A 25,414-nucleotide genomic window follows, 5' to 3' on the forward strand; every position below is an offset into this window, starting at 1 on the left:
CCCAGTGGATACCAGTCTGCATCCAAAAATCCCAGATGATGAAGTTCCGCCAATTGGTGGGCTGATGGGTTTTCTTTTCCTTTTTTCTCTTCCTTTGTTACACTTATCAGTTTATACACACACTCTCTCATTAGAAAACAGACACTATCCAGCCCTTTCAGACCAGTAGCACCCCTTTTGTGTTTTTCCGAGTTAGATTAGGGGATAGGGTGCATTTAGGTCATTAAACTATCTTCCCCTGTAGACCCTCTTTCCACGTTGTGTTCTTTGTCTCCTCTGCTCCCTCCCATCCCGCCGACAGATGGCTTTTACGAGTGTTGACGGAAGTTGCTGGAAGTAACTTTGACCTGCGAAGTGAGTCACGTGTGGGAGAGTAGTACCTCCCCTGAAATAGATTCACCGTCCCAGAGGAGCGCCCAGAGTCAGAACAGCTGAGCGAGCACGGAGCACCAGAGAGCACTGTCTAAACTCCAGGGAGAGACCCTGCAAGCAAAGGTAGTCAGCACCCATCCGGAGGACAGCAGACAAAGGGAGCACGCATCTGGAGCCGGGGCAATCCGGGCCGGTGAGCACGCAGGGACAAAGGGAACACTCACAGTGTTAGACATCAAACCTGAATGGCACCTGCATCTACTGGACTCCACCACCCACCGCCTCCTAAGCCAGCTGAGAGCCCTGGACCGACTGCAGGTCCCCAGCGCAGAGGTGTATGCCTGGCTGGTGCACAGGGAGCCCAAAAGCTCGGTGTCCAGTGCTCAGCCCAACCCGCCCATCACCACTGACAGAATTGGCGGGCTGCAGGAGGTCGGTAACCTGGAATCCATGGTGAGGGACGACGGCGTGCCCAAGCAAGGCTATGGGGAAGACCAGGGAGCGGTGGCACCCCCCCAGGCAATGACGACCTGATAAAAGAGGTAGTTGTGTATCTTTCATCCTACCCTTCTGGATCTCTTAAATATTATCTCGGCTTTGTCCCTCCAACTCTCCCAACCCCCTCGATATAGTGTGAGAGACTGAGGAAGGGGTTGTCTGGTTGCCTATTGAACCTGTGTTACTGGTGTGCCCCTGTGTACTTCGGGTTTACTGCCTCTCGCATGCGGCAGCTCTTGTTTCGGTTGACTTGGGTACAGTATTTTACTGTATGGGAGCACTGCATTGATGATAAAATAAAGGGGATTTGGGGATTTCTTGCATTTTACAATGATTTATGGTGAGTGGTGCAGGTTGTTACAATGCAAGTTTAGAAACAATACATGGCTATATGGGCACTCGGGTTTACACAAGCCATAGAAGTTACAGCAGAATAAATGGGGGCTACTGCCCCTCTTTTCCCATTATTAAAAGTATGGACATGCTCAAGGATGGACTGATTGATTTCGGTTTGCGCTTACTGCCGAGGATGTATAATGCAGATCGGGATTTAAGCCCTCTTTCATTAGCACTGCTAGGACCCCGGGAATTATGCTGCAGAGAGTACCAAATTATGTGGCAGAGTTCACCAAATAATGCACCAAGAAAAGGCAACTTGTGCAGTGCAATGTGGCGCATTTTCTGATAGTTTTGCGTCTTTATTTTCTATACAGGTTAACCCCTCCGCTGCGCCGAACGTTCCGCCCCAGTGCAGAACGTTCTATTAAGCGGGCGGGGCCGCGACGTACAACGGACGTGTGCAGCACTACAGAGGTAGTGCATGCGACGTCCGCTGAGCGTTCGCAGCACTAAAGGGGTTGATACAGTCGGGTTAAAGGTTTCACCCTATTAGTACCAGTTTAATATCCAAATACATAATTAAGCAACAAAGGGAATCTGTCAAACCTTTGCTAAGGACTTTCCAAAGCACAGCAGCGCATGTTGTTACGTTTTTAGTAACTCGATACCTTTGAGCTAGAAACAACGTTTTTTATTTTTGTTAATATGCAGCAAATCCAGCAGTTGATGGACCTTGGTTATGCTGAAAACACCGCAACCGCAAAATGGCATAATTCCAGTGGCCCTGTTCTCCGCCAAATAAACAGGGGATAATAATTTTAGAGATAATAAATATAACACATTATTAACCTAATGGACCGTGATAGGAATTGTAATGCTTAGATGGAATGTTAAATGTAACTTCTAAATCGTTTTGTTGGTGTTGTGAGCTTTGATTGTATTCTCTGTACTTTTGTGTTTTCCATCAGCTGTGAACAGGTGTTGCTATTCTCAGATTAGGACTAGATCCAAAGTAGAATTTAAAATGCCCACAAACGATATTGAACTCAATTTAGATTTATTCCTGGAATTCTGGCAAGGACCTGGCCGCCCTGAATGGCAGATGTCTCTGGTATTCCAGATCTAATCTAAATGACTTTTAGGAAAATTTGAGGGGTTTATACAAATTGGCCTGACTCTTAGGGATCACTGGTACTGAGGTGACCATCTCATTCCAGGTCAGGCACTTGTGCACACTGTCTCCACTCGTGAACTTTTGACCTTCAAATCATTGATTTCAGGTGTGTAAGTATAATGGAAGCAAAACAAGACTACAACTCCCAGAATGCATAAGATACTTTGCTCATTGGAGATTTTTTTTAACTTTAAGTGCTAGTTTTTGTTTACACATTGGTGACTCTAGCTGCTGTTTTTATTTAAATATCGATGTGAATTACATACTAGTGTGTAGAAATCCACGGAATGTGACTATACCATTCCGTTTCCCTAAATCATTCGGAAGGATATTGGGTGTCCTGCTGGTTAGTGAAAGGAGGTACTTTTTCCCTTCCTAAGAAGCCACATATGTTTGAAATATTTGTCATGCCAGTTTAAATAAATGTGGTCCAATAGAACCTAATTTCTTAAGTGTACTAATAGAAACACAAAAAGTTTTATTGATACAGTGGAGTGTTTAATTTCCATGGTATCCACTTGGCACAGGTTAACTTGAAAAAACACAGCTTAATACATCAAAGATTCCATGTTAGAGAAACTAGCTAGTTGCTTACATGGCGAATTTTATTGAGATGTTATCTTGCTGATTAGCTTTAACTAATTGGGCTCGCATTCCTTTTAAAATCCTAAATACTTGGTTATTACTACTAGAGATGACAAACAGCATGGTTTGAAGTAAAATGTGTTGACCCGCAGAAATGAATGTGCTCTATATTATGCTTTCCTTCAAGAGGTCTTTATTCGATTTGCATCATAAAAGACAAATACATGTTAAAAAGCAGTTCATACTCTTACATATAAGATAATAAATATATACATTTTTAAAAACAAGTTAAGAAAAGTATTAAATTGTTTTTGTACATCATTGTCTATATTATGCATCAAAACAAAATTCCTGCTGGTTTGAGGTGTCATATCAATTATGCAAACCAGTTTAGGGAACTCTGGGTGACCTGCTGTGTGTAGATGGAGAGAGCTGCTTCCTCTCGTGGAGTGCATCCTCAACGTGGCCGACACCATACATCTGCTCAGCTCAAAGAGTTTTTCTAGCAGAGTTTGAAGGGTAGAATCTGCATATTTGTCATCATTGGTGAGATGGAAAAGCAACAAAGCCTGCACACATTACATCTAGGAGTATCTAGGTATTGTCCCTGCAAGCTGGAAAATGATCCTTATATACATAGTGATGCACAGAGTGCAACGTGCCACTTAACTCCCTGGGGTGTGGAGGCCTGTTGCCACTTTAATTATGCAGTTTTGGGGATGTTTTCTCCATAATTATGTATTTGCTGAATGTATCACATTATCAATCACCTGTGACATCATTAGCATATTTAAAAAAATAAAAAAACTCTAGCTCAGCCGATCAAGTGGTGTTGCAAATCATAATGCAACGCCAATAGCTCAAACTCTCGTAAACCCAAGACCTATTGCATTGCAAATGCTTGTTTGTTGAAGTATAGGGGAGCCCCACTTCCCCTACAGCCCATTCAGTACAAGTGTGTTTCCTGCCCATCCACACCCTAGAGACACTCTTACTCCTACCCATGACAGGTGTATTTCTAAGGTGAGAAAAATCCTTCAGGATCATCATAGATACACTATGAACGTCAGTGTATCGATGTTCACTCCATTCTGCGGAGTGAACAGTGAGCACTCCAGTGCTTAATTTGAGCCAGTGTTTTCCGGTGCTCAGCACCAGCATTTATTTGTAAAAACCAGCATTTATGGCAGTCTGTGACATGGTGGCGCTGACTGACAGATTTAGAGATGAGTTCTACAAGAGTGGTTTATTATTTAAATATACATTACAAATTACTAATACCTGCCACCCAAGCCATTCTTCTAGCTTTGGGGTCTGGAATATTCTGAATTGTGACACCTGTAAGTGTGTGGGGTTAGCAGTTGTGTTGCTGCAGTCATTGGCAGCACTGGACGGTGCAATAGGTGGTGCAAGCTGCAGTGGCCTCCTAACGAGGGCCCTGGCACTTATGTTTTTTTTTGTTTTTTTTGTTTTTTTTACAAATTAAGCACTGGAGCACTCGCTTTCTCATCTCAAATTCTAAACCTGCAAAGGCCCAAGTCCCATCATCCTGGCAGAACTCAATCAATCATAAGCTGCAAAAATGTCAGTACTCTGTATTGTGTGACATTAGGGAACTGATGTACAACCGGGCACTGACTTTTGTGTGACTAGTCTGTAATTCTGTGATGCGGCCTATTTACTAACAGGTTGCATCGCAAAATTGCCATTGGCAGAGCGTCGCAGACGGATTTGACTGCTGAATATTAATTAGGCATGTCTGGATGTAGGAACCCCTGTGGTTGGCTATGAGTAAAGGGGTGGAGATGGCATTCTCAAATGGGAAACTTGTTTTTCTTTAAAAACTGTTTATATTATTTAAAGGAAATGGTGCTGTGTTACAAAACAAATTCCCATTCGGGAGGTCAATGGGGAATACTGGCAGTGGTCCCTGGCCCACTGTCTGTTCCCTAAAAAGTCACCTGACATGATTGACAAAGGGGTATCTGTCCCACATGGACAGCATCTCATTGGCTAATAAGTTAGCACCTCCTTTGAGGAGTCGGTAACTTTTCAATTCTTTGCGACCACAATCACGGGTAAAAAACATTGATAATCGCCATTAGGACATACCTGTTTCCAAACCCCATCTAAACTGTGGTACAGAAAGAGCAGTAAAACCCCTTTTGCGATTCAGAAAGGGGTTTGTGAATTGCAAAATGGGTTTACTACATAACAAAATTCAATGTTGGCATTACAAACCCTGTGATTTTGCAAATCACAGGGTTTGCTACAGAAAAATGCTTTGGAGAACTGTTACCGTGTCCACTCATGCAAATTAATGATAATGGGGAGAACCAGCAACATTAGGAAGTGGGCTCCTCAGCCTTATCAAAGAAAAAGTGCTAAATACAGTTACACTGGAAGCGAACTGCTGACGCTGTAAAAACATGGGCTGCACAACTGAAAAAACAAGATAGGATGCGAGCAGAGTCTGAGAGTGATAACTTTAACAGCATCACCAGTTTCTTTTGCACATTCTTCCTCGTAGCCAGGAATCCCCCAGCCGGGCCAAAACAGAACACATTTATTTTTAAAGAAGTCGGGGAAATATGTCAAAGTTATCAAGAAAAAAAAACACAGTGGCCCATGAAATTCCGAACGATAACGAACATCATGTCTCGTAATTAAAGAATCTTTGTGCATCTAGGGAGGGTCAGCAAAAATACAATTAGTTTGGAATTTTGGGAGCTCCGTTGAAGATAATGGAGTGTCGGGGGGGGGGGGGGGGGGGAGGGGGGTATGGGGCAATAATGGCTGATAGAGACCTGCTGCTCCAACATTCTAAGTGTGTCCTTCTGTTTCCCCAGTTTAATATACAACTTTCTATCCACAATGTGTGGAAAACATGAATAAATAAGGCTATATCCCGTTTGTCTCGGACTCTCGGGATATGCCAGTCACCAGTGCCAGCAGTTCAGGACTATAACTCAAGAGAGGGACATTAACTACTGCGACAGCCCTTGAAAATGAGCCATAATTCAGCATGTTTATTCAAATTTTTCAAGTTTTGCAGGTATAATATGAAACTGGAATCAAATGGACCTTGGAACGCATTTGCCGACTCCCCAGCTCATGAATGAGAAAAACATCCAGGACCTGAATTTTTTCACCTTTTATCCAGATCTGCCGGCGGCACTAACAGCAGAGCAAGCAGCCGGATAGCTGGAAAGTTGTTTACGTTTTTTATAATTTTAGATTGGGGAAAATTGTTTTAAACTGTTTTAAATAGACCTACCGGCACGTTTGCACTTGCGATTTGCACAGACTGCTCCCAGTGACCAGCGGTCTCCGTTTGTGTGGCGGGGAAGGCGGGGCGAGCCGCACTCTCTTCCGGGCAGCACACTTCAAAGCCCGATGAAAGAGCGCGTGCACAGCGGGCGCGCCGCTTGCGCGCCAAAGACAAGCTCATCTGCGCTCGTCCGTGCCCAACCGGGACCAGGGGCAACAACTCCTGCCAGTCGGCCCACAGGAAAATTGACATACACCTCTCCATACATCCAGAGGCTAAGGGACATGGGCAATAAGTGCTGCCTCCAGTCCCTGTCATTAGCTAATGGGGATCATCACTGTAAATACTATCCATTTTCACTTGGTACAGCTCCAAACTCTCAGATAGAGGGACCTGCCCACTATATATACACAATTTTTTTACTAAATTGCAGGTTCCTAAAGATATTTATAAAAGACTTTAAACCGGATGTCCTATTTTTAACTAAAACTTGGTTGCATATGGAGTCGGCACCAGAGGTGATCAGTACATTGACTGCTGGGTACAATATCCTGCGTAAGGATCGAGAGGGAAAGATAGGAGGTGGAATTGCTATTATTTTAAAGATTCTTTTAAATGCAGAGTCAAACCCAACCCTGTCCCAGACTGTGAAAGCTTATATTTCTCTATCTTATTAACTGATACCTCCTCCTTCTCTGGTATTCTCATATATAGACCACCAGGGATAAATGGACAATTTCTTAATTCACTGCAGGATGTGGCGGCCTCTTTTGCAAGATCTTCCACTAATCTGACGCTCCTAGGAGATTTTAATCTACACTTTGAGGACTTAACTAAAGGAGACGCCTTGGATCTTATCCAAGATCTCGCGGCAATGCAACTGGCACAAAAAGTGATAGGGCCCACACATTCTAAAGGTCACACTTTAGATCCCGTATTCTCTAACATTACCGAGTTGGAAGTTGAAACACCCATTCCCCTGCCCTGGTCTGACCACTCGTTGATTCCATTCTCCTGAAAGATACCCAAGACAGGTGATCGCAAGAAACTTAGCTCTAGGAAAAACCGCCCTTAGTCCAAACTGTATACTGAGACATGGCTGACAGTGTTCGAAAAATCTAAACCCATACTTAATCTAAACATCGATCTCGCTGCCAAGATCTATACATATTGGATAGAGTCATCACTGGACACAGTAATCCCCATCAAAAAATCCATCGTAGGATGAGAGAAAAAATGTCTCCTTGGTCCTCCCCCCAACTCAGATCGTTTAAACAGACCTGTAAATAGCTAGAGAGGAATTGGAGAAAGGACTTTAGTGAGTCCAGCAAAAAGGCATACAGTGAGTCCATAAAAATTTACCAACCGGAAATTAAAAAGGCAAAGGGACAATATTTGGAAGTAAGGATTAATTCAGCAGCAAGTGCCCCCTCAGAAATCTTCCGTATCGCGAAAACACTGCTGGCGCTCCCACCCCCGGATACCTCCACAGGTTTAACTAACAATACATGTAATGAACTGGCTGGATATTTCCAGGGAAAATTTCAGATCAGATACAAGGCCTTTCCTGATTCCCCAGGCCCTAGTGATCTTCATACCCCAACAAACTACATAGCGTGTGACCTTTATGAAAGAAAGGGGTATTCCGACTGCACTAAGTACACTCTGGAGGACTTTCCACTCTTGGACATAGATATTAGAACGGACATCTTCGGGCAAATTAAATCAGGTTCGCCTATAGACCCTGCCCCCCCCCCTATTATTTGTAAAGTAAAAGACACAGTATTACCAGTCATCCGGGATGTGATAAATGTTTCCATAAATAACGGACTAGTGCCACTTGCGTGGAAAGACGCCATGGTAAAATCCCTGCTGAAAAACCCAAATTTAGACCCGAAGTACAAAGCAACTATCAGCCTATATCTATGCTGCCTATGCTTAGTAAGATCATGAAGAGGCATATAAATGTTGGGCTATATTCTTTTTTAGAGACCCATGAGCTCCAACACCATTTGCAGACGGGTTTCCACCCCCAACATGGAATGGAAACCGCTCTGATTGCCGTGCCGGAAGAAGCAAAGAAGTTAATTGATCAGGGAGGTGCAGCGGCCATTATCCTACTTGATCTTAGTGCCGTATTCGACACGGTGAATCTGGACATCCTCATAAAGAGACTCAGGAGAGACGGGGTGGCAGGAGGAGCCATTTCTTGGATCCAGTCCTTCCTCAATGGCAGAACATTTCAGGTTTATGCAGGGGAATGCACCTCTAGACCTCTACCTCTTAGTTATGCTGTCCCTCAGGGATCTTCACTGAGTCCTACGCTTTTTAATGTATACATGAAGCCACTGGCAGAGGTCATTAAGCCATATCAGGTCACGGTTGTCACCTATGCAGATGACACCCAGCTGGGGGTATCTGTAAACAACCCACGCAATGCCCCAGCTGATTTAGAGTCCTGCTTGGAGAAGATAGCCAACTGGATGCAACAGTCATGTTTCAAGCTTAATGGACACAAGACGTAAATAATGTATCTTAGGAATACAGCTAACAAAGAGCCCAAACTGCCATGGCCCATCTGTCTTGGACCCTCCTCCCCCCAGCCCAAAGCCCAAAATATAGAATCTGGGTGTATGTCTGGATAAGGGTCTCGATTTTGACCAGCAAGCAGTGGCAGTCGCCCGTCTCTGTCTTGGCACCCTCAGAATGTTGCGGAAAGTCCTTCCTCGACTCCCCATAATGGCAAGGAGAACTATGGTCCAGGCCTTAGTTCTTTCGCGTCTGGACTATGGAAACGCATTGTATATAGGAGCACCAAAATCCACTCTAAGGAAGCTTCAGGTGGCACAGAATTGTGCCACCAGACTCCTGACAGGAGCCCCCAGAACGCAGTCAGCTTTGCCCAGCTTAAAGCCCCTTCACTGGCTGCCCATAGAGGAGATCACATTGGAGGTCATGTGCATTGCCCATAGGACTCTAAGGGGGTCAGGCTCTTGCATCAACCACCCACTTATCAAGGCGTATCAGCCAAGGAGACCCCTCCGCGAATCTACATTTGGCTATCATCCCTAACATCCAGAGGGTGCAGAGCAGGGGTCGGTCTTTCTCATACAATGCAGCGAAGGTGTGGAACTCCCGTCCCCTGCATTTGCGTATAGAAACTGCCCACCTTTGTTTTAGGAAAGGGCTTAAAACCTGGCTCTTTCAGAAGATTAATTGGTAACCTCCTCACTTTGTCTGTTTTGCCGCTAGCGCTGGGATGCCTGTGCTGGTAGCCATGCGCTCAAGAAATGCTAATTAATAATAATAGTATATTAATACCTAGAGAATCCTTTATAAACTATTGTGACAAAACTGGAGAGGGTGAGTACATTTTTAGAGGAACGAACATTTCAGGGGTTTGAAAGGGACTGTTCTTCGGATATTCTGCTCGCGGCATGCGGGGTCCTGCAGGGGTCCTCACCCAGTCCAATGTTGTTCAATAAATATGTTCAACCTCTGGCAGATATAGTAGCTCCTTCCAGAATTTCCATAGTCTCCTACACAGATGACACCCAGCTGGTGTTGTCTCTTACCCAGACTCAGTCCCTCTAATATCTAATCTAGGGCCCTGCCTGGAACAAGAAGCCAGCTGGATGAACAAGTCAAGTCTGAAGCTCAATGGAGCGGATACGGAACTAATGATCCTGGGGAATAAATCCTCTGTTCAACAAGGGCCAGACTGGCCGATGGCCTTGGCTTCCCTCTGCTCCCCAAGGCTGTTATAAAGAGCCTGGGGATGGGGCTGGAAGATGCTTTAACTATGGAGGTTCAGGCCACAAAAACAAAGGCCAATTGTTTTGGAGGAGTCTGAATGCTGAGCAGGATTCTACCATTGCTTCCCCAGACCTCTAAACGAGTGGTGGTTCAGGCTCCTGTCCTCTCATCTGGACTATGTTAACTCTTTGTACATGGGGTCTTCCAAAAGAGTGAACCGAAAACTGAAGGTTGTGCAAAACACAGCAGCGCGTATATTGCTTGGAACTCCCAGATCACAGTCAGTTAGACAGGGACTGAGCGATCTCCACTGGCTTCTGATTGCTTTAAGAGCGGGCTTTAAATCATTGTGCATTACTCACTGTGCTCTAACAGGGCAGAGGCCCACCCATTCTACGTCAGATGGTCATTCCTTACAGCCCCAATAGTGCACTTCGGTCATTGAGTTTCCACCTGGCTGCCGTCCAGTCTGTTAAAAGACCTAGAAGCGGTGGTCGGTCCTTAAGCTTTAATGTAGAAAATAGCTGGAACTCTCTTCCCCTGGACATTCAAGCTACAGAAAATGAGCTACACTTCTGAAAAGTGATTAAAACCTGGCTTTTTAAATAACTCAGTTTAAGTGTTCCTTCTGCCTCAGGGTGGTGCTACTTCTTGTTTCAGAACTGGAATGCATTCGGGTCACCATGCGCTCTACAAATTGCATATATAGAAAATAGAAAAACTAGTTAATTCATTAAGATGGCTTCTCTAATGTTCACTTACTTTAACAGCAGAGGCTCATAAGTGTAGTCCCCTGGCTTCATTTCTTGAACTGTTGCAACAAAAGGTACTAATGGGCATACACTATTGGAAATGGGAGAACATCCCACCATTGCTCTGCAAACATTTCATCATAAGCCCTCAATTTCAACAGTGCCTACTATGGGCATCCTATTGTACAAACTTAACAGAAAATACTCCAGTTTAGCTTCATAATCAAGCGCTATAGGATCTTGTTATGGCCATGAAGCACTGTAAAAAGACACAGATTGAATAACTGTTTATGAAACAATCTAGAAAGTGCACTGACCTTCACAAAAGAAGCACCATATCAATCAATGTGTGAGAAAGTGTCCCATTTTACGTGGTCACCTTTTATTTTTTAGGACTAATGCTGCTAGTTTTTTTAAGCTCTCTGCACTGGGACACTGCTCTCCTGGCCTCAGTGCTCTGACCCCTAAAACTGGGTGAAATTGACTTATACCTAATTGGCACACTTTATTTCCCTATAAAACCATAGTATATGGTGCAGAAAAACATCCCAAGCATGCAAAGTTAAATGCCACCTGTGTACTGCGGCACCTATTGTTCCAACCACTACAGTGGCAGAGAAAACATGACTTCAGGCCTAACCAGTGTAGCCTGATATCAACAGCTTGAACACTCCTCAACAGACCTGTCAAATCACTCTTGGCTGGTAGGAAAAACGGATATTAAACATTGAATAAGTCACCCCTTAAGCACACCTTGAAGTCCACAAGGTAGGGTACACAATATTTAGGAGTGGAACATGTGACACTAGATATTGCATGCTCCACCAGTGACTAGATGAAGGTTACGATTGGTATTGGGGCCAATCAAACCGGGCACTGTTCACTTGGCGCTCCGCGCTTTAAATATACTTTACACTCTTTTTCACTTTGTACTTATTTTTATTCTTATTCTTGTTCTTTATACTCGATTTCTATAGTTCATGTATTTTTTACTTGTTATAATGTAACACAAACATTTGATTCAATTCATCACTTTTATAAACATTGTAACATAATTTGTACTTTCAATACTTTGGCTTCATGTTTTTACATAAAACAATATACAAAACATTAACAAAAGAGCCCTATGCATTTCGGCGCCACGACGGTGCCTTCATCAGGGGCGTGTCTGTGAATAAAAAATATGAGAATGTGTAAGAGTCTTGATTCAATGTTGTTCAAGGGGGGTAACTAAGTTTTGTTGATATTGTACCTGGTGTTTGCATTGATGGGTATCAAAAATCGTGTCGCCTTGCTGGACTCAGTGTCCTGTCTCTGCAATTAATAATAAATGAATAGATGACCCATGTAAGTTTTGAATGGTAATTAACTAGTAAGTCTAGAAATTTGGTTATTAAGAAGATGGATGGTAACATACCTGTAGAAGATATATATTATCACTGTAAGAATAAAAACGATATGCATTAGGACTATGGAAATCTTATCCTGTCTCTGACATGCTTAAGAAAAATGAAGGAGGCAAGGGGTTTACCTTATCTTCACCCGAGCTCATTATCTGTGAGAAAGCAAAAACGAAAAACGCGATCACTAACTCAAAAATCGAGCTGCTGAAAATCGAAAATCGAAGCACGGGCGTTTATTCCGTTAATATGGCGCCCATATTATCGGCTTGTCTAACAAACAGCAACACGGTCACGGCCGTCTTCTATGTTTACCAATCCCATTCCGGGTTGACAACAACGGAGCTTTAAATGGCGTCCGTTTCAGTAACCGAGCGTGAGAAGACCGGTCGAGAGAGGGACTTCAAATACAACGGGATATCTTTGGCTGTACAGGTATGAACGGCCCCGTTTTCCGAACGTGGCTTATCTTCGATTTTCAGCAGCTCGATTTTTGAGTTAGTGATCGCGTTTTTCGTTTTTGCTTTCTCACAGATAATGAGCTCGGGTGAAGATAAGGTAAACCCCTTGCCTCCTTCATTTTTCTTAAGCATGTCAGAGACAGGATAAGATTTCCATAGTCCTAATGCATATCGTTTTTATTCTTACAGTGATAATATATATCTTCTACAGGTATGTTACCATCCATCTTCTTAATAACCAAATTTCTAGACTTACTAGTTAATTACCATTCAAAACTTACATGGGTCATCTATTCATTTATTATTAATTGCAGAGACAGGACACTGAGTCCAGCAAGGCGACACGATTTTTGATACCCATCAATGCAAACACCAGGTACAATATCAACAAAACTTAGTTACCCCCCCTTGAACAACATTGAATCAAGACTCTTACACATTCTCATATTTTTTATTCACAGACACGCCCCTGATGAAGGCACCGTCGTGGCGCCGAAATGCATAGGGCTCTTTTGTTAATGTTTTGTATATTGTTTTATGTAAAAACATGAAGCCAAAGTATTGAAAGTACAAATTATGTTACAATGTTTATAAAAGTGATGAATTGAATCAAATGTTTGTGTTACATTATAACAAGTAAAAAATACATGAACTATAGAAATCGAGTATAAAGAACAAGAATAAGAATAAAAATAAGTACAAAGTGAAAAAGAGTGTAAAGTATATTTAAAGCGCGGAGCGCCAAGTGAACAGTGCCCGGTTTGATTGGCCCCAATACCAATCGTAACCTTCATTAAGTCTAAGCAGGTTTGACTACCCTGACAAATCGGAGCACCAGTGGACACACTGTTAAAAGAGAACAATAAAACGGAGTGCTCCTTATGCCCTTTATTCTTTTGGATTCAACCACCAGTGACTAGGCCATAAAATGACATTGTCCTGGTCAGACTATAGCTGGAAAATAGGGAAAGTCAAAGTATATAATCTACACTTTAATCTAACATTTTAGCTGTGCCAGCTGCACACTTCATTCAAAGACTTGTTTTTATATTTAATAAAAATCCAATCTAATGCAGACGTTGGATTTTTACTATGTATATTGAAAATTCAACTTAAACTTGAGGTTGCTAGAGGCTAACTTTCATTAGATCCCCAGTCAATGGCCAGCATGTACTTTGCCTGAACTAGGTGCAAAAGAGGGGGGAAAACTGTTCCTGGAGAGAGACTATGGCTTGTGTGTCGGGAAGTGTTTACTTCCCGTTGCATGAAGACCAGTTAGGGTGGACCCAGGAACTTAGTTAACTTCAAAGAGGTTTGCAATTTCACTTTCACAAGCAAATGTTAAGTGACACCTGGAATGGACCAGCCTTTGATCCCCTAGTCAGGCAGACACCAAACCCAGTTGGAGGAACTCTACAGCCAGAACCGGTTTTGAGTGACCACAGAAAAAGTGACTGCTCACTTCCTGGGCCACACCTTTGGGTGGGCACTCAAGCTCTGCACAAGGAAGAAAAGGTTTCTCTATCTTGAACCTGAAGATTGAGGAGCACTGTGGGATTGGCTGCAGTAGAGCAAACAGGCACTGCTGGAAAAATGGGTTGGGTTGCCTCCGGGAAGTTTTAACTCTATTGATTAGTGAGGGCTCAGGAATAACCCCACAAAGTAGCTGGTGCCAGACATAAATATGCCATTCCCAGGCACCATCCTCAGCCACTCGAGACCTGAGGAATAACAGAAGAACTGCACCTGATGTTTGAGACCTGTGAAGGGACCTGAAGGGCTAGGCCTGCTCCCACTTGTACTTAGGACCAAGAAATAGACTCCACAGATCAGTTGGTAGACCTTCAGTGCGGCTAATGAGACACAGAAGGCTACAAGAGGCATTTTCACTGTAGTGCCCAGCTGGCCAGTAGCAATTGGACATGGACTGTGCCCTGCTGTTGGCCTCACCGGAGACTCAGAGATTTTGGGTGCCATCCTTGAGGTCCTGGGGCCTTAGAAGCGTATCCTGTGGTTGTGTAGGCAGCAGAAGAAAGTTTTGGAATTTCTGACATTTGCTTCAGAACTCCAGAGCATCAACCTGACTCATCAGATAAAGGATCTGACCAGCAGTTCCACAGCTTCGGATTGGATTTCAGCTTCATCATGCTCATAGGTCCTTGCACCTTCAAAAAAATATACGAGTCCCATTCTGCGTTCGGACTTAAAACATTTTCAGGGAGAAGTCACCAAAGCTCAAGAGCACCAGCGCAACCAAACTTCTTAAGGTATGCTACCTTTAGTTCCAAAGAGGCAGCTACAATTTAAGCAGTGGCCCTGATGATTTTCATTCTCGAAAACTGACGAAGTCCTTTCCTGCACTGGGACTTAAAAGAAAGGTCAAAGCTTTTCTTTAAAAAAAAAAGTGACAATGCTAATCCAGGGCGATTTGAGTTGACAGGCCCAACTGCACATGCAGTGCAGGTATGGCACGCCGCTAATAGATATTTAGGGTGGGAGGGAAGTTTGACATTGGCAACCCCCCTGTTTAATTCGGAGAGACTCAGGAGTTTGTGGAAAACCAAGGGGTTTGATAAGTGGGATCTTATAGGGATTGCCCAGATAAAGGATGTATGGGGAGGAGATAAGATACATACATTTGACTTTCTTAAGCAACAGTACAGTAAGGATGATAATGAACATTATCGATATCAGCAGATGAGACACGCTCTCCTTGCCCATGTACCCAGGGGCGCCACGCCCCCGGAGGCTTCCCCTCTTGAAGATCGAGTACTCGATGGGCACCTTCCTGAGAAGACTATCTCCTTAATATATAAGAACTTAGTTAATAGTATGGAGGGCCCGTTGGGACGTATTAGAGAGCAGTGGAATGCTGATGGGCTGGAATTAGATGACAAGGATTGGGTGGAGGCAGTTTCCTCCCCAAAAGTAGTGGCGATTCAGATGAGGCTTCGACTGGTGCAGCTAAAGATCTTGCACAGATCATATATCACAAGACCCCGGTTGGTGCGAATGGGGCGAGTGGAGAGTGTAGCAGGGAATGTGGAGACCCTGGCACTTTCATGCATATTCTTTGGTATTGTGGGGTAATTCAGGCGTACTGGATAAAAGTTAATGACGAGATGAAAGAGGTACTGGGGGAAGGCATGCATCTGGAAGCTCGGAGGTGTCTACTGAATGTGTGGGAACCCACGGATCTGAGTGTGTGCCAGAGGCAATGGGCTACGCTCGCATACATGGTGGCCAAACTAAATATTGCTCAGCTTTTGGGTGTAAATCAGCCGCCTTGAATTTCCAGATGGGCCGAAGACTTAGACTGGTGTATGTTCAGGGAAAAGTCTCTATATGTGGCCAGGGGGTCGATAACTACGATTGTAAATACATTTAGCTCCAGTAGGACCCTCTTCAAATCCAAACTGACTGAGCGCTACTCGGACCCCTAGAAAGACTATGTTTTATTAGACTCAAAACTATCTCTGGAAAGCTACAGAGAAATCAGTTACTCTGTCTCAAAAAGTTTTCTCTGTCGGATTGAATTACCCCCAGTTTCAGGAGGCTCAACAGTCCTGATGATGATCTAAACTTATACAGATCGAAACGCCGTCGACCTACCCAAGGAAATACACCCACTTCATTGTATATATTTGTGGTTTTTAGCCTTGTTGTTGTTGTGTGACATTTCGTTTTTTCACTTTGTTCACTTATGTCACGTTCTGCACCTTGTCACTCACTTGAGCACCTGAAAAACATTATAAGAACTGTATATAAAAAAAAGAAAGTAAATAAATAAAAGATGCTACATGAACCTACATCTCTAGCTCCCTAGCGTTAATTAAATATTCGCATTATTCTCTTTAGGACCTTATCAGGCCTCCCTTGAACTGCTGTTTCTTTAAAAGTACGTATTTACCCCAGGTTCGCTTTATGGGGTACCCTTGTTCTCAAAATATATATATTATACACCTATGGGACATGCTGTGCTGGGCCAATGAATGTTTACTATAGAGCTCCCATACTTTGCATTGTTTTCAGCCCGCTAAAGACCACATGTCCATCAAGATGACAAACTCCTGTGACTATGTCTTAGGCGAGTACCGCAGCCTTCCTCTAACAGCAGGGATAAGAGTGTTCATAAATATTAGCACAAGGTGTAGAGACTAGCCCGGCTCGAAGACACATAGTTTAGAGACAAACACTGAAAGAATAGAACACCATATTTTAATGGAAGCAATTCGCCGATTAAGCAAAAATACTTGGCAAGCACATGATATGGTATCAGAGAAAGTCCCCTGTTGCACAGTTTGGTGAAGCAGAAACACCTTAACGATTAGTGATGATGGCCTTGCACCAAGGTGGATTCCAAAGTGACCATTAATTCAATGTCAGAGCCAGATCAATAGCTCAGGCTCAGGTATCCTGCGCCTCAAAACGTGACTAATTCTACAACACTGAAGCCACGGTAAAGATTTAAGATCTGGTTGTGGATGAGTTCTGCTCAGGTTACCTTTAGCACACTTCCGGCCCTACAGCCCAACCCTGTCCTGCTGTCTTACATGGTTACACAATCATGCCTACCCATAAGGGCATCGTGACCGCCCCCTTTAGCTACTACAGCAAGGGTAGGGCTGATTATGGGCCTCTTCAGTCTATAATCTGACAGAAAAAGCTCAGAATTAACACCTAAGGATGAAATAAAAAGGTTGATACAACAGGGAAAGAAGGCTGAAAGGAAGGAAAGGTTAATGAAAGGTGGGAGGGGTGATAGGACAGATGACTGAGTGGGTGGATGGATGGGTGAATGGATAGGTGAACAAATGGCAGAGTAAATGGAAAGCTGAGTGTACGGATGGCAAAAAGGATCACCTGATGAATGTATAAGGCAAAGGATGGATATATGGATGAATGCCTCTAGTAGATGCTCAGGCTGGAAATAGCCACTGCAGCTCCCAGCAAAAATCCCAATCGAATACTAACATGTGTCAGCTGGAGCAACATGGTTAAAGAAGCATTATTCAGATGTCTTGTAAGCAGTGAATGAAGACTGAAGTCCTAAAGAGAGAAACTTTACAATGATGCAAAAAGCTAAGCCGACACCTGAAAAGTAACATGGCTGGGCCTGCTCAGCTCAGCTCAGCCATTAACAAGGATGCTGAACAACAACAAGCAGGCCTGCAGTACGCAACCTGTGCATGTGCTGCAGCCCGAGCCCAAATATCCCAACCTCCATTCTATGTACAACACTACCCACGGGGCCTAATAAGTGATGGTGGTGGAATAAGCGGTAGTGGTGGTAGAAGTAGTGGTGGCATTGAGGGGGCCTCCCTGCATGGTACGCAGAGGGGCCCCCTTCAGGCTCAATCAGGAGCTCTCTGGCCATAGTGTAGTGCCGAGGGGGCCTTCTGGAGCTTGGGGCCCCCGCACCTCAGGGGATGCGGGGGGCCTGTGTTACGCCCCTGAGTGGTGGTAGTGAAAGTATAAGCGGCAGTAGTGGTATAAGTAGAGGTGGTGGTAGGTTAAGTAGTTGTGCTGGTAGAATAAGTATTGCTGATGGTGGAATAAGTAGCAGTGGCCTTCTACCAGAGCACTGTTGTGGTCTTTGACCGGCACATGTTGTGTGAACCTGTGACAAGACTTAAGAACCCCAAGGCGAAGTTAAGAGTTATTTCACACACCCTTCCATGGCTCACCCAGCTGGACCACTTGCAAAAAGAGTACGCTCTACAGTCTAGTACAGACTTCAGAGGGCGACACCTGTGTTATCAGTGGATGGTTGGGTAGCAGCAGTTCAACAGAGCCATACAAAGAAATTTACCACGTAGTCTTGCATTGTGCTATAAGGCAAAATAATGTCTATGTTCTGCTTTAATTTGAAGCTGGAATGCTTTTTGGATTAATTAATTTTATTGTGACTTATTTTGTGCCAAATAACCACTGCAAGGAGAGACACAGAAGGCCCATATGTTAATGTTGCCATACAATCCTAATCCATCTTGAATGGTTACATTTAAAGGAAAAACACATGTGAAACTACAATATTTCATTTATCAAGATTCTTAACACCAGGGGATATTTTTAATTTAAATAATAGTGAGCAATGGAAATGGAAAAACGACTTCAATTTCATCCATCACTTTCCTCCTCCCAACTGCCTTTACAAGGCAGCTTTTGCCTGAGATTATGATCTCAGGCAGAAGGCGCCAGGGTCCAAATTTTCACCGAAAATTCTCCATTTTGGATGTTGATGTTTGCATCTAAAATATCATTATCTCTAAAGCTGGTGACATTTTAAACATACCATTTACATTCAAGGCAGATGGCTTAGTGAGATGCACTTCATACAGACAAGATCAGGTAAACCACCTGCTAAAATGTATAATCATACAGCCTCCTCGGCTACATGAATCAACTATTGCATCCTGTCTTTAGAGGTAGGTCGACCTCATCCTTTCTCGCCGCTTTGGCCTCCACCTTCACTGGAGGACCTTCAAGTCACACCTCATCTTCTCCACAACTTCCCCACTTCCTGGACAACTAAGCAGCTCTTCTTCTAAACACTTGATGCCTAATATTCACAGGTTCGCCTGATCTAAGCACCTACAATCAGATTAAAGTAATTTTTAAATTTTCCATAAAGCACGCAGTGTGACTAGGAGCAAGTACTGCTTCTCGTCAATGATCCGGAACTATGGGGCCCACCGTCATTGGGCACATCCCCTGTGGGTGAATACGCCAATGCAAAGTATGTAGCTATTCCACGAATCAGAGTAGAATGGGGAGAGGAGTTGGCCTAATGGCTAGGGCGGTCGACCTCGAATCTGGAGAACTGCGTACGAGTCTCGGCAACAACACTGAACATCCTGTGATTCTGGGCAAATCACTTAATCTCCCCGTGCCTCACAAAAATTAATGTGTCCTCATGTAACGCAACTGGTGCTATGTAAAGCGCTCTGATACCAGATTCGTGTCAAGTTTGCGCTATATAAAACTCTATAAAAAAAAACCAATGAAAGAAATAATTTTGCTGTGTGTGCCATATAAGCCTTTCCACACACAAAAGCATGCATATTCTGGGCAGTGGTTAGTTTGTAAAGGATTGAGTGCTGATGCCCTAAGCTGTGCTCAAAAGCCCCAGGGCGCTATTAAATGTTAGTGCACCGAATACCAAGACTGCATAACCTTGAATCCACCTCAGGCTTCCTTAATCCACTACCAGACACCCCATTCTACTTTATCTTATTCCTACAGGTTCCTGCTTCCTCCTCCTTTTTCCACTTTGTGTGTCCTTTGCTTTTCCTCCTTTTGGTCTCAGAAATTGCCTGATCAGGAACAATAAGTGTCTGACTCCAAAAAAGGAGTCTCTGTGGGCCCCACCCGAAACCACCGGCTCAAATAAAGCACTGATTATGGGATTGCCAGTTTCTTTACTATATAAATTCACACTGGAGCGTACTTTGGTTAAAGGAAAAATGTTGGTTACTTTTTGTTTTATTTAGATTGTAGATAAAAGATCTGGGCTTATCACCACATACTAGTTAGCATGTCACTGCACCCTGACCATGTACACAAGAATTTCATCCTGTGTGCTTTAAGATTTTCCTTAGGAAGAAATGTTTTTGAGAGCTGGACCATATTTTAGTAAGTCTACACTTCTCGTTCTCGACAACCTTCATTGTGACAGCAGCTAGAAAAATGTCACTTTTCACTTTGTTCCACGCGATTGATGAAGCGTATCCATGTTGCAGATAAAGTTAGCACGACAATGATGTGTCCCGTGCATCAAGACATCTGCTAAGCAACTCCGGTTCAGAGGTCAAGTTGGCTGGGATCACGTAGGCCGAGCTTGCCCCACCCCCTCCAATCTTCCTAACATGCCTCGCTCCATCAGCGTTTCATGCTTGTCGAGTCTGGGGCAGTGTCGTCATACAACAAAGGCAGGAAAGACGGGGGAGCAGAGTGTCGGGCGTCGGCCAAGGATCCGGAAACAAAGGATCGCGAGCTTCATCGTGCTCATGACCTCCCTACGCTTGAAGGTCATTTCAAACCAGGACGTACGAACGTGAGAGCTTGCAATGCAAGACCGTTTTTATACAGAGCATATGGGCTCCCGTGTGACTTTGTTCAACTCTATTGTACGTCATCCAGGAATATGCAAATCAGTCAGTCACAGGTAAAATAAAGGGTCTCCCACTTTCATATGCATCGCTCCAGAAAAGGGTGAATTTCCACATTCTCTTCACAAAAGAAATTCTCATAGAAACCGGAATGGTTAATTTACCAAGTGACGAGTGCTGCAGGTACTCTAGGAGTGGTGTGTACTTAGCATATAGACTGTGAGCCCTGATACCTGGACTGGCTGCACTGCAGAGAATCTGGCTTAACGGCCAAAGCTGCCGACTTTGGATCTGGGGAACCAGGTTCGAGCCTTGCTGTGAGCTCAGCAGCCTGTGATTCTGGGCAAATCAATTAATCTCCCCCCTGTGCCTAGCAAAAATGAATGTGTCCTTGTGTAATGTACCAGGTGCACATAGTTTGCCCTGTATAAAATGGCAAAAACCAAATAAACTAGGACTGAGGCCGAATCAGAAAGACATTGATGGTCACTTTTATGAAGTATCATGGGGTGGGTGGGGTGTGGCAGAAGAGTGGCTATAAGGAGTAGGTTGCATGGTGTGGTATACGTCCATAGTGTCCTGTGGCATATACTATGTCATGGATAAAATAAAATTCTATGGTTTAATGCGTGTTAAGTAGTGGGTGAGTGAGAGGGCAGCTAATAAAATAAGTAGAGTTCGGTGGAGACAGCGCCCCTGTCCCACCCCCATCAACCCCCCATGACACAGAGGGACATGGCTCAGGATTCTACTTTCTTCAGGAGTGAATTCTGGATCCTGCACACTTTTCATTATAAAGGAAAGAACATTGTTTTTTGCCATCACCACCCTTGCATCTGGTTCAGTGCGGAATATGGAAGCAGGACGGATTTTCACATCCTACCGGACTTACAAGGAACTAGAAGGTGGCACGTGTGTCTCTCCAGCCACCTTTTGCGTAGAGGTACAACTGATTTATAAAAATATATATATATATATATATATATATATATATATATATATATATATATATATATATATATATATATTTGAGGTCTTCTGTATATCTTGAACTTAGCTCGAAGGAACAGGTGCTAGTTTACAGAGAACATTTTCCAGAAGGAGGACCCTCTCAAACCCCTGAGTGCTGGAATGAATATCAAAGATCCCTAGGAGTGCAAACTGCCCTGTCAAGAGAGGTTTATACACTGGGCTAACACTGCAGCGAAGATACTGGCAATATATATCAACTGGGTGAACATGACGCCAAAAGACAGGACTCCGGCCTGTCAAATGCATAACTGCCGGTGATGAAAAGACTCTGAACGAGGGTCTGGAACCTAATCCAATCGAATTGGATTCAGATCTGGAGGCAGCGTTTTAGAAGATAAGCATTAAGAGTCTGGAACCTAATCCAATTTAAGTGGATTCATGCCTGGAGACAGGGTTTTAGAAGATTAGCCTTAATGAAAGTAAAGAACGTAAGCAATCTATTTGTATTTACGTCTGGAGCCAGGGTTTTAGAAGATTAGCCTAAACGCGAGTCAATAACCTAATCCAATCTAATTGGATTCACGTCTGGAGACAGGCTTTACGAAAATTAGCCTCAACGAGAGTCTGGAACCTAATCCAATCTAATTGGATTCACGTCGGGAGGCAGGGTTTACGAAGATTAGCCTCAACGAGAGTCTGAACCTAACCCAATCTAATTAGATTCACATATGGAGACAGGGTTTTAGAAGATTAGTCTCAACAAGAGTCTGGAACCTAATCTAATTGGAGGATTCAAATATGGAGACAGGGTTTTTGAAGATTAGCCTCTACGAGAGTCTGGAACGTAACCCAATCTAATTGGATTTACGTCTGGAGGCAGAGTTTTAGAAGATTAGGCTCAAAAAGAGTCTGGAACCTAACCCAATCTAATTGGATTTACGTCTGGAGGCAGAGTTTTAGAAGATTAGCCTCAACAAGAGTCTGGAACCTTACCTAGTCTAATTGGATTTACGTCTGGAGGCAAAGTTTTGAGTGAAATCAACTGCTAGTGTGATCAGCAATAAAGAAGGAGCACATATCGATTCATATCATTTGTAATCAGTACATACATTTTCAATAGAGGCGGCATCAGCTTATTGTTAGAGATGCTTTATTTTTCACAGATTCAGGCACTAGTAATAGAACATCAATTCCCACAATATAGGCGTGAATTTGGCAGAGTACAGCACTTGATCTTATTTTGTGCAGCGTTGTGGGTGCTGGTCTGGAGCTGAAACCCTGTCATGCCAACATATTTATAAATGAGTTATACATAAGCCGGCACATCAAAACTGCTCTCTTGTGGTTGAAAGCAAATTCATTTATGGGTGCACCCGCTTTCACTGTAGCAGTTTGAGATCATTATAGAAGTGGAGAAGTGTGGCTCAATGATTAGAGCGGCAGACCCTGATGTAGAGGTCTAGCCTGGGACCAGGGTTCAATTCCCCGCCTCGGTGGGTCTTGGGCTCAAAAATTCCACAGACCTGATAATTCTCGCCTCGGTGCCTATTCCAATCATGGAGTCCCACTCTGCAACTCTGGGCAATAGCTTGCTTAATCTCCACAACGGCCCCCACAACGCTAAGGATGCCTGGCCTCCACCTTGTTGGCGCCCAGGAGTGGATGCCTCACAGGGAAAGCCAGGATGGGTTCCACAGCGGTATTCGTACAAGCGCCTTGAGACCCTTGCGGGTGAGTAGTGCGCTATACAAATATCAATTTACATTTACATTTACAATGGAGGTGGGTTAGAATGACACTGCCTATGAGCACAAGGAGACTTTACAATGAATAGGGAGTCAATTAAAATTAAATGATAGGTTAAAAGAAGAGTAACACTCATTAAGGTAAGACCTTGTTCATAAAGAATCTTTTAGCTTCTAATTTGAAAGCAACCTTGAGTAATGGGTCTACGAAGAAGAAGATGGGTCTTGTCAATGTTTGAAAAATGGGAGCATGACTTGTGCCCCTCTGTCAAGTTTACAAAATCTCATTTAACATATTTTAGCTCAGTTTCTCAAGTATTTTTTTAGGTTTTTATTCTTGTCAAATACATATTTAAAACACATTTAATTTTAAAGAAAGGCATAACGGTTGCTACCAATGGTGTACTAGCTCTGATATCCTTCGGGATCATTTTCGCGCTATATAAAACTTTATAAATAAATAAATACTGAAACAATAACTGCCTAAACTCAGGAAACAGATCAAAGGGGACATCTTTGCAATATTCTATGTGAAGCCAGAAGCTAGCTTCGAATCTTTCAAGGCTGGCTCAACCTTTCAAGTTTCTGAGACTAATAAAATGCATAACACCGAATTGGGTAATAACAACACCAGTTGGTTGCAATGATAAACTGCTGCAGTTTGAACAATATAAGAAATACAAGGTATGAATAACAAAAAAACTTACTTCACTACCGGAACAAAGAGACTGTGAAGTCTGCAGTAAAGTCTCACACCCTGTCAAAAGATTAAAAACAGAAGTATTATTGATGTGGTGTTTTACACAATTGGTTTTGATTATCAATCTATGGTCAATACATAAATGTTATGATGAAACCGAAGACTTTAGAAAAATATCCAACAAGTTCTTGTTCATTTCCACATTTTAGTATCATTTTAACTCAGTCTAGAGTAGCTTTGAGCAGGGACTAAAATACATTTCCAATTAGTGACTATGCATTTAGTTATTGCCGATCTGATTATATAGATGCTTTCAAATGACTACTGAAAAGTTATAAACTCAAGGTCAACTAATTAAAATAGCAAATGTGCAGTTTTATTAAAGGAAATATGCTGGGCAGTGTCTTTTATATAAATAATCTTTCAATAATTATAGCAGGGATCAGTTCCCTTAGAAGGAAGCATATATGACCAGAATCACCTAATATTAAGTAAATACAAACACAAATATTCATCTGCAAAGCTGCCATTAAGAGACTGAAGTGAGATGTGACCTTGTAGCATTATTAACATCTTTCAAGTCAAATCGCAGTCTATTAATAGAAGAATTACAGTTTATTGATCTACAAAATCTAATAAGATGATTTTTGGAACATATTTACCCAAGTATTCAAATGAAAATAGTTTGGAATACTGAGCCTAAAGGCATCATTATCAGCAAGAGACAAAAAGCATTCAAAATTATTTTAATTGGGGATGAATATCAACTCCTCTTTTTTTTAATTGGATATGCAAATTTTGAAGGCTTGCAGTCACAATTGATTTGTGCTGTGATTGGGGAACGTTCGGATTTCCAAGTTTCACCATGTGTCTCACTGAAACTGGCGTGCAAGTTTCTCCCTGTAGTCACACTGTCTTCAAGTGAAGGACTCCACTTAGTAGTACCAAATGTGTGTACATGGAAAGTGGCACGTCAGGTCATTATACTTGGATAAATACATCCTAAAAACTTCATTTATTCTTCAAGGGGGATAAAGTAAGTGGGATCGCTAGCCCTGAGAAAGGCCTTGCTAAACAATATCACTCACTTTTAGGTGCTATGTATCAGGTCCCTAACTTACAAATGTATTTATTATTAATATATTTATGTTAAATGAATCAAGATATTTATCTTACTAAATACACATTCACTGTGGAAATATCCTGAATGGCATCATCATTTTAAAATTGACGTCATATGTGTGGCTATGATTAAGGTACCTGTGGGATTTAAAAAAT

The 25,414-nt window shown here is 43.0% G+C and overlaps 1 protein-coding gene across 1 annotated transcript in view; it reads right to left on the bottom strand.

Moving 5' to 3' along the window:
• PREX1 (phosphatidylinositol-3,4,5-trisphosphate dependent Rac exchange factor 1) overlaps positions 1-25,414 on the bottom strand; it is an 863,840-nt gene that overhangs the window by 254,972 nt on the left and 583,454 nt on the right. Inside the window, exon 14 of the mRNA XM_086932617.1 lies at positions 24,144-24,193. Coding sequence (XP_086788743.1) covers positions 24,144-24,193 — 50 coding nt within the window. The remainder of the gene's footprint in view (positions 1-24,143; positions 24,194-25,414) is intronic.

Source organism: Lissotriton vulgaris, chromosome 7 (genome assembly GCF_964263255.1).
Source record: "Lissotriton vulgaris chromosome 7, aLisVul1.2, whole genome shotgun sequence".
Classification (NCBI taxonomy): domain Eukaryota; kingdom Metazoa; phylum Chordata; class Amphibia; order Caudata; family Salamandridae; genus Lissotriton; species Lissotriton vulgaris.